The 13,730-nt window shown below is 40.4% G+C and overlaps 1 protein-coding gene across 14 annotated transcripts in view; it reads left to right on the top strand.

The window, feature by feature from the left end:
• The first annotated feature begins 615 nt into the window (after positions 1 to 615).
• Positions 616 to 13,730, top strand: part of LOC107033357 (adenylate cyclase type 10-like) — a 34,479-nt gene continuing 21,364 nt past the window's right edge. For 5 of the 14 annotated variants that reach the window (XR_004194382.2, XR_012062156.1, XR_012062157.1 and 2 more), the window contains exons 1-11: positions 616 to 808; positions 1,709 to 1,813; positions 4,722 to 4,760; positions 5,501 to 5,644; positions 9,667 to 9,872; positions 10,158 to 10,248; positions 10,342 to 10,430; positions 11,031 to 11,222; positions 11,936 to 12,057; positions 13,308 to 13,384; positions 13,492 to 13,681. Coding sequence is in view for 11 of the 14 variants with exons in the window: in XM_072945056.1 (XP_072801157.1) it covers positions 652 to 808; positions 1,709 to 1,813; positions 4,722 to 4,760; positions 5,501 to 5,644; positions 9,667 to 9,872; positions 10,158 to 10,248; positions 10,342 to 10,430; positions 11,031 to 11,222; positions 11,936 to 12,057; positions 13,308 to 13,384; positions 13,492 to 13,681 (1,412 nt within the window). In the remaining 3 variants the exon portion in view is untranslated. Of the gene's footprint in view, positions 809 to 1,708; positions 1,827 to 4,721; positions 4,761 to 5,480; positions 5,645 to 9,666; positions 9,873 to 10,157; positions 10,249 to 10,341; positions 10,431 to 11,030; positions 11,223 to 11,935; positions 12,058 to 13,307; positions 13,385 to 13,491; positions 13,682 to 13,730 lie in introns of those variants that run through there. The other 9 variants (XM_072945049.1, XM_072945052.1, XM_072945047.1 and 6 more) reach the window with 6 other exon arrangements.

Below are 13,730 nucleotides of genomic sequence, written 5' to 3'. Positions count from 1 at the left end.
TCGTCCTCTTACTGTCTTGTGTTCACAGATCTGAGCGACAGATGGGCAACCACAAACGTGACCTTATTACACAAAAGTCAGGGACCCGGGAACTTGACAAAACAGCCCCGGGTAATACTCCCATGATACCCAGTGACCTGTCCTGGCAGACATCAGAAATGGAAGAAGCTAACAATTAAGGAAAAAGACTGACACTGTTAAACAGTCTTAATCTAAAGGCGGTAAATTAAAAAGCCATCCTGAGTTTGCTTTAGGCAGGTAACAATGGAACTTTTCCTTACAAACTGAGATGACCCAAGTTTCTGTCCGGTAAAAGGACCACTCTACTGATACTTATCCCAGATGATAGGCTTCATCGTAGAAGTATCTTCACCACGTTTCACGGAGATTTTAAAACCGTCAGCTTACATTCCTTGAAACGCGCTGTCCTGCCGACCTTCTGCTCGTCCCCTCCCCGGAAGCCAGCGCGAGGGGCCAAAGCGCTGGGAAACAGGTGGCGCAGAGCCCGCCGCGGCTTTCGATTGACGCTGCTCCAAGCTAGCCCGCACTGATTGGCTGGTGGGAGGGACCCATCAGGGCTGTCGTTGAGGATTGGCTGGTTCGCGGAGGAACCCTGTTTCGGGTAGCTCGGCGCGCAGCCCCGTCGCCGCCATGGCGACCGGCGAGCGGGTGGTGGCGCCGCCTCTGTGGCCCGTAGAGGCCCGGTTGGCGGCGCTGCTTCCTGACCTGCTGGTCTTCAGGAAGCCCCGGGGATCGGAACCTGAGCTCGCCACGGCCCAGGGAGTCCTTCTTGGCGTCCACGTGACGGGTGAGGGAGAGAGGAGGCCCGCTGCTCTCCCGACCTGCGGGAGGGGCAACCGTTGGGCCTCAGCTCGTAGGGGCCGCTGCGGTTATGGGCCTGGCTCCGGAGCGAGCAAAGCAAGCGCGGTTTCACCGCATTTCCCGCCGCCTCCGCCGGAAACCGAGGGTCATTTTCAGAGCAAGAAGCTAACCTGACGTAGCCCTGGAGTTCACTTCAGAGATGAGGAAATTGAGGCTCAGAAAAGGGAATGGACTTTTTCGGGGCCATACAGCACACTTTGAACCCAAGTGTTTTCCAATAAGTATTCCGCCTCGTCTAGTGATTTTATTCACTCAATTAATTCATTCTTTGAGTCCATAAGTATGTACCCGCCATTGTGCTAGGTGTTAAGAGACCTGGCAGCTACTAGGAGGGTCGTTCATTTAACAAATACTTAGGGAGTTTATGTCATGAATATGAAAATGAGTGATTCAGGTGCCTGTCCTCGAGGAGCTTACCATATGAGTTCTCCATGAAGCTTTAATCTTGTTACTGGTTTTTCTGCTCTTCATATCTGGGGAAATCCTTTCTCTTGGTCAGAGAGTCTTAAGAGGGTGTGGCGGGAAAGCAGTAGCTGCATTCCGATGGAAAAGGCTCTTGTGGGTGAATCTTCACCATCTGCAGCTCCTGGAAACATGGGAAGGCTGGCCCTCTGGACTCCTAGAGGCAGCAGCAACCAGCCTGGCCCTGAGTACTTGCTAAGTAACACCATATTAAAGAGTAGAGAAATTACTCAAAAATGAAGAAGAAGAATTGTGAAATTACTCATATTAAAGAGATCTGCTTTCTTTACACTGTTCCAATGCGAGATTAAGGCCTAAAAGTTTGGGATTTGCAGCTAACAGTAATTTTTGCTTTGTTGGTCAGGGTTTACAGCATTAATGGACAGATTCAGCCTGAGCTGCAAGTCGGAACATGACATGGACAAACTGGCCCACATCTTCAGTTATTACATTAGTGACATCGTGGAGCGTGAGTGACCCTTGTACGGGAACAAGGAAGTGTGGTGCTGGGCTTCTGAGGGTTTGTAACAGAAACAGGCCTGAGGTGCTTAAAACGGATACTGAAGGTCATTCCTTTAGTGTCACTCATCTTTTATTTCTTAAGGTTGCCACTGACAAGCTAGATCTTTCCATATACCTGCCATTCTACCCAATCTCACATCCTATTGACCCAGTGTTCAGAAAGAGGAGGGGAAATGCTAATTTTAATTTTAACTCTGCATGTTTGTATTTTATTTTGAAATGAAGTATTCCTAAGGCTGTCTCTTTTAACAAAAATACAATGTGCTTCATGTGTGTATATCAGGTATAATTTACAACACACCTCATTTTTTTTTTAATTTTATTTTATTGAGGTATAAGTCAGTTTACATTGTTGTGTCAATTCATACCTTCCCATTTGGTTACTGCATTTTGATCCTGTGAAGTAGGAGTGAGTGTTTTATTTTCTGCCATGTATTAAGCTTGTGGATATTTGCCTAATCTAGGAGAAAAACTTATTTGTGCAGTAAACTTGTTTTGAGTACCTACTATGACATACACCGTAATAGGTGCAGGAGGTACAGAAACCTACTTTTGAGGCGTTTTCAGTCTAGTTAGGTCTACCTAACAAATTATACTGGCTCTGCACCCTTTAGTACTAATGTATGTACATTCCCTTCCTTTACTGACAGTGTCCCATAGTTACTCCATCATTCTGAGATTCACCAGAATAATTACCTTGTGGCCTCTCCTTAAGCCACATAAAGTGGCTGTTTGACTAATCCCTTACCACTGAGGATTCTGCCTGAGGTCTTTCAATGGATGTCATCAAGTTTAGGGGAAAGGGGGAGATAGAAATTATGTATCATGTATGTATTATAACGGAGTTGCTGAGTACTAGAAATACATGGGAAAACAAGACACAGTACCTGCCCTCTTGTAGGTTCCAAGGAAGGAAGATAGTAAACAAGATAATTTCAGAGTATGTAGTCTACAAAGGAAATAAATAAGGTGTTGTGGGAAAAAAGAAAAGAATTGTAGGGTGAAAGAGTTTCTGTATTAGGGTGGTCACAGGAGACATCTCTGAGAAGGTGCTGTGTAAGCTGAGACATAACGGATGTGAGGAACGCTGTGTGTGGAGCTAAGGGTAGAGCATTTCAGGCAGAAGAATGCCAAGTAAAAAGGTTCTGAGGTGGAGAAGGCTTGGCATGTTCTAGGAACTGAAAAGGCCAGTGTGGTTAGAGCATAGTTAGCAGGGAGAAGAGTGGCTTGAGGTGAGACTGGAGAGCATCAAGCTCCATAGAACATAGAAGTTTGGATTATTTATTTTTGTATGAAGGGAAACTGTTGAAAGACTCTAGCAGGGGAGTGATGTGATCTGATTTACATTTTTAAAGCTCATTTTAGCTGTCTCCTGGAGATAGAAACTATGTATCATGCATGTATTTATAATACCAGGAACTGCTGGGTACTAGAAATACACAGGAAAGTCAGACATGGTACCTGCCCTCATGGAGATTGTTTTATAGGGAACTGATGGAAGGTAGATGGTAAAACTGGACGCTGGAAGAGGCAATTGGAATAATTGTGGAGAGAAGTTAGAGATTTAGATGAGGTTAGTGGTTCTCTACTTTGGCAGCACGTTAGATAACCACTTAGGAGGCTGTTAAAACTCCTGATGTCTAGACTTCACCCCATATCAGTTAAATCAATATCTTGGGGTAAGCCCAGGACTAAGGATTTTTCTTACAGACAATTTCAGTGTGCAGTAAAGGCTGAAACTATTAGTCTCAAGGTGTGGTAATGAAGGGAGCTGTATGGAGATGAACTGACTTGAAATATATTTTGCAGTTCAACAGACAGGATTTTCTAATGTATTGGATTTCCGTGGGAAATGGTGAGGAAAACAATTGTCAACTTTTTTGGCTTATGTAACCGAATTGAAGGTGATGTCACATACCGAGATGGGAAAGACTAGGCTTTGAGGAAGAAAGTCAAGGGTTCTATTTTTAATATATTGAGTTTGAGATGTTAGTAAGTCAGTCAAGTGAGGCAACGAAGTTAGCTGTGATTGAGCTTAGAGAATAGATCTTTAGAGATGAAAAGTGAATTGATGGCATAAAGATTTTATTTAAAGTTAAGAACTGATTGAGTCCACATGGGGGGACTGTAAAGAACTCCAAGGGGAGATTGTGATTATGATTAGGGAGAAAGAACCTACAACAGCAACTGTGAAGCAGTCAGTCAGGTAGGCTATTTGGTGTTCCTGAAGCCAAAAGGGCAATAGTGTCTCTAGAAGGAGAGCGCTGCCCTAGTGGATTGAAAATAAAAGGTGTCAAATACAGTGATATCAGAAAAATACTAAATATAGCAAGATGAATGCTTTGGGTGGTTTTGATAATTTTAGTGAAGTGGTAGAGATGGAAGTTCAGATTGGAACAAACTGAGAATTTTTTTCTTTTGGCTGGGAATATAACAGAAAAATTGAGCTCATAGCTAGAGAAGAAGGCAGAGTCAAGAATAGGTGGGTTAATTTTGTTGTGTGTTTTTTTTTTTACAAAGATATTAATGGGAATGATGGCACAGAAAGAACATAAGGAAGGGAGTGAAGTTATTGAGAGGGTGAGGGGGACTAGGATCCAGAGCACAAATAGGGGGATGGCTTTGAAGATACCAAGAGGGCTTTCCTTCTGTTTTTAGAGAAGTTGGGTATAAGAACAGACATATCTGAGGAGAAGCTAGGGGAAAGGAAGAGGGAGTCTGAACCTTGGAATGAACAAATTGACCAGAAAAGATACAAAGGGAAACTCAGAAGGCCATTCTTTTCATCATATGTGATTCTGCCATGATCCAGCATATCTGATTTTGATTCATTTTCCCCTCTTGCTTGATTTCAGATGTGCTCTGTTTTGGAGGGGATATCCTAAATATTACAGGTATTTCTCAGTTTTTCTGAATATTTAAAGCACCCTGAAGTGAGGAAGACTGTATTTTAGGTGGAATTTGGCATGTTTATTCAGCATTGTTTGATTATTTTTCTAAGTGCTGGGCCCTGAGGAAACACAGATGAGGAAGACAGTCTCTGCCTCAAAGGGTCTCCCAGTCTAATGGAAAAGCCTTGTCCATGTTAAGCTCCCATGTATTTTACAGTTTGTTCAGATTGACAGAAAAATAAGTGCCTTTAAAGCATTCGTGAGAAAACTTATGAGAAGCTTGGTCATTAATAACAGAAGCTACATATAGGAGAGGGAGAGGAGTCAAGAGTCTCCTATCTGGAGAACTCTTGTGATCATTTACAGCTGTGTGCCACAGAGCTGGCCTGTCTTTTCATTTAAACTTAATGAAACCACTTAAAATCTTAAAATTCAACTTGAATGTAAACATATATTTTGTGGGCCTCTTAGCTAGTACCCCGCCCCTTCTGTTAGGATACTGGTGGGGAAAGAATTACCAAAAATAGCTTTAAACCTTAGGAACATTTCAGCTTCTACTTAGTCATGTTTTTATATGCTCAATGGTTTTTGAGGATTAAGGCAGTATTTTAACCTAACATAATGTATAGGGCGAGAAACCTTGCGTGACACCTTGCATGATAGCTTTTGCATTATTGAGGGTTCTGCCATGGCAAGTGAATTCAAATATTTGATCTCTGTCAGCCTGTCTTGTGTGTCTACAGGGAATGTGCTCCTTGCACTCTGGACAGTGGAACAGAATCAACTGAGTGACATCATTACCCTGGTGGCAAAATGCAGTCTGGAGATACAGGAGAAATTTGGCATCTGCCACACCAGAGAAGGGCAGGACCTGCAGTTAAAGATAGGTAGTAGCTATTAAGAGTGATAAGTTGGGGGGGGGTGGGCAGGAAACATTAAAAATTTTAAAGATAAATGACAACTTGGAAAAAAAATATTTGCGACTCATATCATGTAGACAAAGGGTAAATTTTTCTATAGAAAGAACACCTAGAAGTTAAGAAAAGACTAACATTCTAGGAGAAAACTGAGCAAAAGAATGAATAAATAGCACATAAACAAAGAAGTCATCTCTTGTAATGTGTGAAAAAACGGTCAACTTAGTAATAAGAAAAATGCCAATTGAAAGTACATTGAGATCATTCCCTACCTACAAATATGGAAAAATTCAGATGCTGGACGCACTGTCGGTGAGGCTGCGAGGAATAAGCCTTCTTACACAGTGTTGATGGGAGTCAGCAGTGGTGTAACTTCTGTAGAGGGTGATCCAGTCATCTCTACCCAGATTACAAATGCATTTATTCTTCAGCCCAGCAATCCCACTTCTGAACATTTATCCTATGGGTATACCTGACTGTGCATTAAATATCATGTATATAAGATTATTTATTGCAATACAGATTGTGATAAAAGGTTGAAAACAGTATCTATAGTAGACTGGTTAAATAAACAATAATATGTTTATTCACTGAGATTCTCTACAGCTTTAAAAAAAAAAGATGTTCTGATATAACAGTATCTCCAAAACATAGATGAGAAAAAGCAAGATGCAAAGCACTGTGTTTAGTATGCTACCTTTTATGCAAGTAGGAAAAATAATAATTTTTCTTATTTATATTTGTATAAAGAAACACTGGAGAGATATATAAGAAACTAATAAAAGTCACCTATTAGGGGAAAATAGTGTAGATAGGTATATAGATGGAATCAAGACTTTTTAATGTATATTCTTTATGTAGTTTGGTTTTTGAGCTATGTCATTGTATTACATAATCAAAAATATAATACAATACTATAGGAAAAAAGCTGTACACAGAGGCGAAAGTTTCACCAGTGGCAGAGTCAGGATTGGAGGGTTAGCTCTAGACACAAAACTCCAGCTATTCATTTGTATTTTGAGGACTAGTCAGTAGTGAAGAATCATATTCTGAGTTATATGGCATCTATCCTGTCCTACCATCCTTTTTTAGTTCTTCTGATTTTTGTTTTATTGATAGATAATTCATATCTGATACTGTACATAGACATATTTATACAATTTTGAAACCATCACCACAATCAAGATAATGAACATTCAGCACTCACTAAAGTTTCCTGTGCCCCTTTATAAACTCTCCCTCTCATCCTTCGCCTCCCCATCCCCAAGCAACCACAGCTCTCCTTTCTGTCATTAGAGATTATTTTGCATTTTTAAAGAATGTTATATAAGTGATATCATATAGTAGGTACTTTTTGGCTACTTTAATTCAGCATAATTTGAGATTCATCCATGTTGTAGTGTGTATCAGTAGTCCATTCCTTTTTATTGCTAAGTAGTATTCTATTGCATATATATATATATATATATATATAATTTAATATATAGTAAGTATAATTTATTTATTCACTTTTTGATCAGCAATTGGGTTCTCAGGTTTTGACTTGCAAATAAAGCTGTTATGAATATCCATGTACAAGTCTTTGTATGGACATATCCATATGTTTCTCTTGGGCAGACACCTAGACATGAAAGGCCTGGGTCATATAGTAGATGCGTATTTAACTTTTAGAGAAATTGCTAATATTTCTTCCAAAGTGGTTGTACTATTTTACATTTCTACCAGCAGTGTATGAAGGTTCCAGTCTCTTGCCAATATTTATCATTGTCTGTCTGAAGAACTTTCTTTAAAATTTCTAATAATGTGGGTTTGCTGGAGATGTGTTAGTTCAGCTTTTGTGTGTCTGGAAAAAATTCACCCGTTTTTGAAAGATACCTCTACTAGGTATGGAATTCTAGATTGACAGGGGCTTCCCCCACCCCTTCTTATATTAAAGCTGTCATTCTACTGACATCTAGCTTGTAATGTTTCCAACAAGAAATCCTTATTTTTGTTTCTTTGTATATAATGTCTCTCCCTTTTCCACCCTAGCTGTTTTCAAAATTTTTTTCTCTGTCACTAATTTTAGGCAATCTGATTATCATGTGCCTTGGTACAGTTTTCTTCATCTTTCTTATGCTTGGGACCTATTGAGATTATTGGATCTATAGGCTTCTAGTTTTTGTAAAATTTAGAAAATATTCTGCCATTATTTCTTCAAATAATTTTTTCTCTCTTCCTCCTCCTCTGTCTAGCTACACACATATTAGGCTGCTTGAAATTGTCCAACTCACTGATGCTGTGTTTATTTTTTTTTTTTTGTCTTTTTTCTCCCTGTGTTTCATTTTTGGATGGTTTCTATCGCTGTGTTTTCAAATTTACAGATGTTCTCTTTTGCAATGTCTAATTTGCCTTTGATCCAATCTAATGTATTTTTCATCTCAAGCCTGATAGTCTTCATCCATATGAAGATACCATATCTTCCATGTCCCTACTTGTTCAGTCTTTTCTCTAGGTTCTTGAATATGTAGAATATAGTTACAGCTTTTTTAATGTCCTGATCTCCAAATTCTGTCATTTGTATTATTCTGCACTGGGCTTGACTGATTGATTTTTCTTCTAATTGTGAATCATATTTTCCCTTTTCTTTGCACACCTCGTAATTTTTGGTAGGTGCCAGACATTGTAGAATTTAACCTTGTTGAGTGTTGAATTTTTAAATATTTCTATAAATATTCTTGAACTTAGTTCTGGAATGTAGTTGACTTGATACTTTCAGGTTTTACTTTCAAACTTTGTTGGAGGGGCCAGAGCAGTGTTTAGTCCAGAGCTAGTTTTGCCCTGTTCCTGAGTCAAACCCCTTCCGGGTACTGTACCTAATGTCCTGTGAATTATTAAGTTTGATACTCTGGCTAGTGGGAATAGGAACTATACCCGGCCCTGTCTGATATTAAAGATTGTTCCCTCTAATCTTTTCAGGTGGTTCTTTCTGTAGCCTCAAGTTGTTTCCTCAGATTGATTCACTTATCAGTACTCAGCTAAAGACCGAGGGAGACCCAGTTCTCTGGAGTTCTCTCTGTCTACTCTCCAGTAGTCACAGTGCCCTACAAACTCTAACCACCTTGGCCCCTCAGATTCCTAGTTCTGTCTCCTCAACTCGGGGACCCCTCCAGGCTATACCTGGGTTTCTTCTCTCCAAGCTGTGTACTGGAAACTCTCTAGGCAGTGAGCTGGGGTATCAGAGGGTTCACCTCGTTTGTTTCTCATCTCTCAAGTATACTGTCCTTAATTACTTGATGGCCAGTATCTTGAGAACTGTTGTTTCTGTTGTTTCGTGTCTTTTTTCCCGGTTCCATGATTGTTCCAGGTGTTGTGGTAAATTTACTACCTGTTATTCTGTCTTGGCTAAAAGTATATGTCTCTGCCGTTCTTTTAAAACTACTTTTCGCTTGTTTTTAGTGTAGATTGGGTGACTGACTTACCTAAGGGCAGACTTCTCTTGGTTATAGGCATTTCTTTTCTGGCAAGCAAACCAGTTTTTCAGCCCTATTAGCAGTAAGAAATCCAGGGCAAGAAAATCAGGAGGCAGAATAAAAGCGTATGGCAGAGCCCATGCCTGGTAAAATAGTGATTGTCTACTGTCTCAGTGCTGCTTACATGTGAGGAGGACTGGTGTGGTCAGCAGTTTCTGAGCATAACCATTTGGTCTCTGCCATCAGGACCTAGCTGTCCTTTAGAAGAACAATTTAGAAACAAAACTCTCAGACACCTAAGATCTCTTTTTTCTTCCCTCATACAACTCAGGCTTATTTGAATGTCTGTCTCTAGGTGTGTTTAAGACAAAGAAATCTGGAGCAAGGTGTTACTTTTGAGATTGCGCTCACCTAATACTTCATGGCAATAACGAGATTGGCATGATGCATAAAACCATGTGAGGATTCCAGACCCCGCCCTTTGCAAAGTTTTCCAACTGAGTTTGGCTGTTCATCACGTGTCTCCTTTTTCCTGGATAGGTCTGTCTGCAGGACGGATTTCCCAGGTTATTGTTGGAGACGAGCAGCGACAGTACCTCTTGGTGATTGGGCGGGATGTGGACGGTGTCCAGTTAGCTCAGCGTTTGGCTCAGGCAAATGAGATTGTCTTGTCCTGGAACTGCTGGAAGCTCTGTGAACAGTACATGTTTGAAGTGGAAATCATGAGGGAGGACGAAGCTGTGAAGGTAGGAGGCTGCTCACATCCATTGAACGTCCTGCAGAGGCCTTCCTACTACCCGGGGAAGTGCTCTGGTGGTACTCACACATGGCCTGACCAAACCAACAAATGTTGGAACTCTATTTTAGAGGGAGGCAGGGAATATTCTCCCAGGAAGATAGACGAGGCAGAACAGTAAGGCTGGAAAGATAAGAGATAAACAAGGGAGTTGGCATCCTCAGCCCCTCTGTTAAGGAACCAAAGGTAATCCAGTTGGTGGGTGGGCACAGAATTGAGCAGTTCCTTTCTGTAGTTAAGAGATATGCGGATCAGTGACCCATTTGATTTCGATGAGCATTTTGACAAGTGCCTGGATTACCTGCCACATTACCGGACAAGTGCTGGTAAGTTACTTGGCCCTTTGTATCCAATACCAAAATTTCAAAGATTAATTTTTCACATGCATGGAGACATTTTGTTTGTTTTCCTTTTCTCAGACATTCTAAGAACAGCCCTGGAGTTGGATCCAGACTCTGCACTTGAGCAAACCCTGAGGAAGCACATAATGAAAAGCCTTCTGAAGAAGGTTATTTTGTAGTTCTTGAGTCATCGTGTAGACTGTGTGTTTGTGTAAAGAATGTACATTTATATGTGATGATCATTTGTACTGATCCAGTTCACCTCCTGCTGCCCATTTTAATACCAGCAGATTTTCTCATCTGCATCAGTTACTACAGTGACATGTCTTACAAGTTTAGATTTCTCAGTCCTAGAAAGCAGAAGCCATATTTGTTTATGTTTGTCCCTCTAGAAGCTGGTACACTATAAACAGGTATAGAGTATATGCTTGGTAAATATGTGTTGATTACATGTATCTGAATCTATGTGAATCCCTTAGTGAGCGATTTAATGGCTAGGAGAATTGGACATACCAAACTAAGTCTTAGAAAGGAAATATAAAAGCATAGCAAATTTCATCAGTGAATTAGTTTTAAAGTCAAACAGTTTTAACTCCAAGTGTACTGGTTGGTATATCTTCCATACTGCTTGAACCTGAGTTTTAAGTTTTTTGTCTAACATCCATAAATTATTTTCTCATGTTTACCATGGAATATTGAATTTAAATGCCTAAGCATGATAGTGAAAGTTGAAGATACAGACAAGGTAACTCACTGTGTCTTTGTAGATTGATGAAGGGCAGCCTATGGAGTATATATCTGAATTCCGTACCGTGACTACGGTTTTGGTCAGCCTAGAGCTCCGCAAGACAGAATGGATGTTGCATTTGTGTCATCTTATCCAGGAGGCTGCCTTATACATCTCCACAGTGATAGAGAAAGGGGGTGGCCAGCTGAGCCGGATCTTTATGTTTGAGAAAGTAAGTACAAAGGAATTTGACACATCAGCATTAAAGGTGAGTGAGGAATAATAGTCTTGTATCACCAGTTTATTTCTCACATAACACAGGCATAAGTCAGATCCTCGGCTGCTTATTTTGTAGCAAGCTATATTACATTAAAACTTCAACTAGTAATAGTTAAGGAAAGAGATGTTCTAGTTAATTTAATTTTCAAGGTAACTAAGGGTTACTCTCCATATCCTTTTTAAATCTATCGTTGTTGAAAAAAAATCCTTCTGAAGGCATAAAGAATGTTTTTATGGCTCTATTAGTAAAGTATATGTAATCAAATCTTTCTCATAAATTTAGGAGCTTGAAAAAGAGCAGTATTGTAATATTTGACATTCTAGGTGAAGAAAATAGAAGCAGATAGAGTTAGCTTAAGTTGGACACTAAAAACTGAATTTTTGAAAAGTTCTTGACATCAGTTTTTCTCATGTTTTGAATTTCAGTTCTTTAAATAGCTAAATTAAGATTTTATTTCTTCTTCTTTTTAAAAAAATGTCCGTGTTGCTGTGGCCTAGCGTGCCCATTTCATGAATCTTATAGAACCCTACATTCCTAACCAGAAAACCAGCTAGGAAGAAATCTGGAAGGAGTCTGGGTTCACTAAGGGAAATTGGTGCAGTGGACGCAAGCCATATTTCTTCCCCAGATCAAGTTCCGTTTTCTTTCTCTGTCATCTATTTCAGGGCTACATGTTCCTCTGTGTTTTCGGACTTCCTGGGGATAAGAAGCCAGATGAGTGTGCACATGCCCTGGAGAGCTCCTTCAGCATCTTCAGCTTCTGCTGGGAGAATCTTGCTGAGACCAAGTGAGGAGGAAGGTGGGGCAGAGAGGAACTTCTCAGGCCCAGGGGGCTCTTCAGGCAAGGAAGGAGGCAGTAGCAAGTAGCAGGGGTTGAGGGCATCTGGAATCTGCCCAAAGGGGAGAGAGGGAACATGCTGAGGATAGTCAGAAAACAAAGTCTGTTAAGAATCACTGGATACAGAACTGTGTACCAGATACCCAGGGGAAATGAATGCAAGTTTCCATCCAGTGGGGTAGGAGAAGGGGAGGGACACAATATGCATAGCAAGATTCAAGAACATTGCGAAGGAACAAGCAGATGTGGAAATGAATATAAAAATAATGTATCTGTATGTGGAAGGAAGGCTGCCCGTCTGTGGGGAGGGGCGGCATGGGAAAACAAATTGTGGGGCAGTAACCTAGATAGGAGGGACCACAGCTGGTTAATGCTCTCCTTCTTGGCTTTCGCTTTTGGTCTTTCCCAGCCCTACTAATTTTTCTGGAATTCACACTGAACTGACCTCCTGCTCTTTTTATCTATAAAATAAGGAGTTGAATCAGAAAGCCTCTAAGTTCCTTTTCAGTATTACTGCCTTTTTAATGGTATCACTGAATTTTATTTATTTATTTTTTTTATAATGGTATCACTTTAGTAATATATGCTGTTCCTTTGGGGGAATATCCACACAGGATTTGAGGACAGACGACCTGGGTTTCGTTACCAGCTCTGCTATACGCTAGTAACTTCTCTTCTGTGGCCTTAGTTTCCTCACGTGTAAAAGAAGGATACAAATATTCACACTAGTAGCATATACTAAAGTATTCTATAAATGTTAAAGCATTGTGTAAATGTATGACACAGGTTTTATTCATCTTGAATAAGTATGGCAAGCAAACAAATCTCTGACTTAGTGTTGACATTAGAAATAACTTTTCAAATCTATTCACTTTCCCCATAGTTTTCTAGTGAAAAAAAAAAGGCCATTTGAAAAATTCCAACCAATCTTATCATAGTTGCGCTAAGGAAAATGGAAATTTTCTATACTTATTAGGATTAGGCTTTTGTAGGTGGGAGGGACCATTTTGCTCCTTTTGACTATCTCCCTAATATTCAGTACTGTGTACCCATCATGTGATGCAGACTGACAGCAGCTTCTGGCCTTTTCCATTTTGAGCTCTAAACTAGACTTCTGGATCCAGAGAGTGGCACGTCTAGTGTCTGACTTAGAGGCTTCTGAGTGCATATTTACTCACTGTTGTTTTTCTGATCCCCAGGCTTGTTTCCATCAGTATCACCAATGGACCAGTATTCTGTGGCATGGTTGGGGCAGTAGCAAGACACGAATATACAGGTAGAATAGGACATTGGACTGTTAGCTCTGTGACTTGTTAGAGGGGTGAAGGTGGAGGAGTTGGTTCAAAAATTCTCCATCCTTTTCTTTACTTCTCCCTGATACAGTTATTGGCCCGAAAGTGAGCCTTTTGGCAAGAATGATAACTGCTTATCCAGGTTTGGTGTCCTGTGATGAGGTAACATATCTAAGATCTATGCTACCTGCTTATAACTTCAAGAAGCTCCCAGAGAAAATGATGAAAAACATCTCCAACCCAGAGAAGATGTATGAATATCTTGGCCATAGAAGATGTATGTGAGTGTCATTATGTGATACTTCACTCCCATCTCTTTATAGTAGCAGG

Source organism: Vicugna pacos, chromosome 20 (assembly GCF_048564905.1).
Source record: "Vicugna pacos chromosome 20, VicPac4, whole genome shotgun sequence".
Lineage (NCBI taxonomy): Eukaryota > Metazoa > Chordata > Mammalia > Artiodactyla > Camelidae > Vicugna > Vicugna pacos.
The sequence above is the reverse complement of the archived record's forward strand: the minus strand, read 5'-3'. Positions and strand labels throughout refer to the sequence as shown.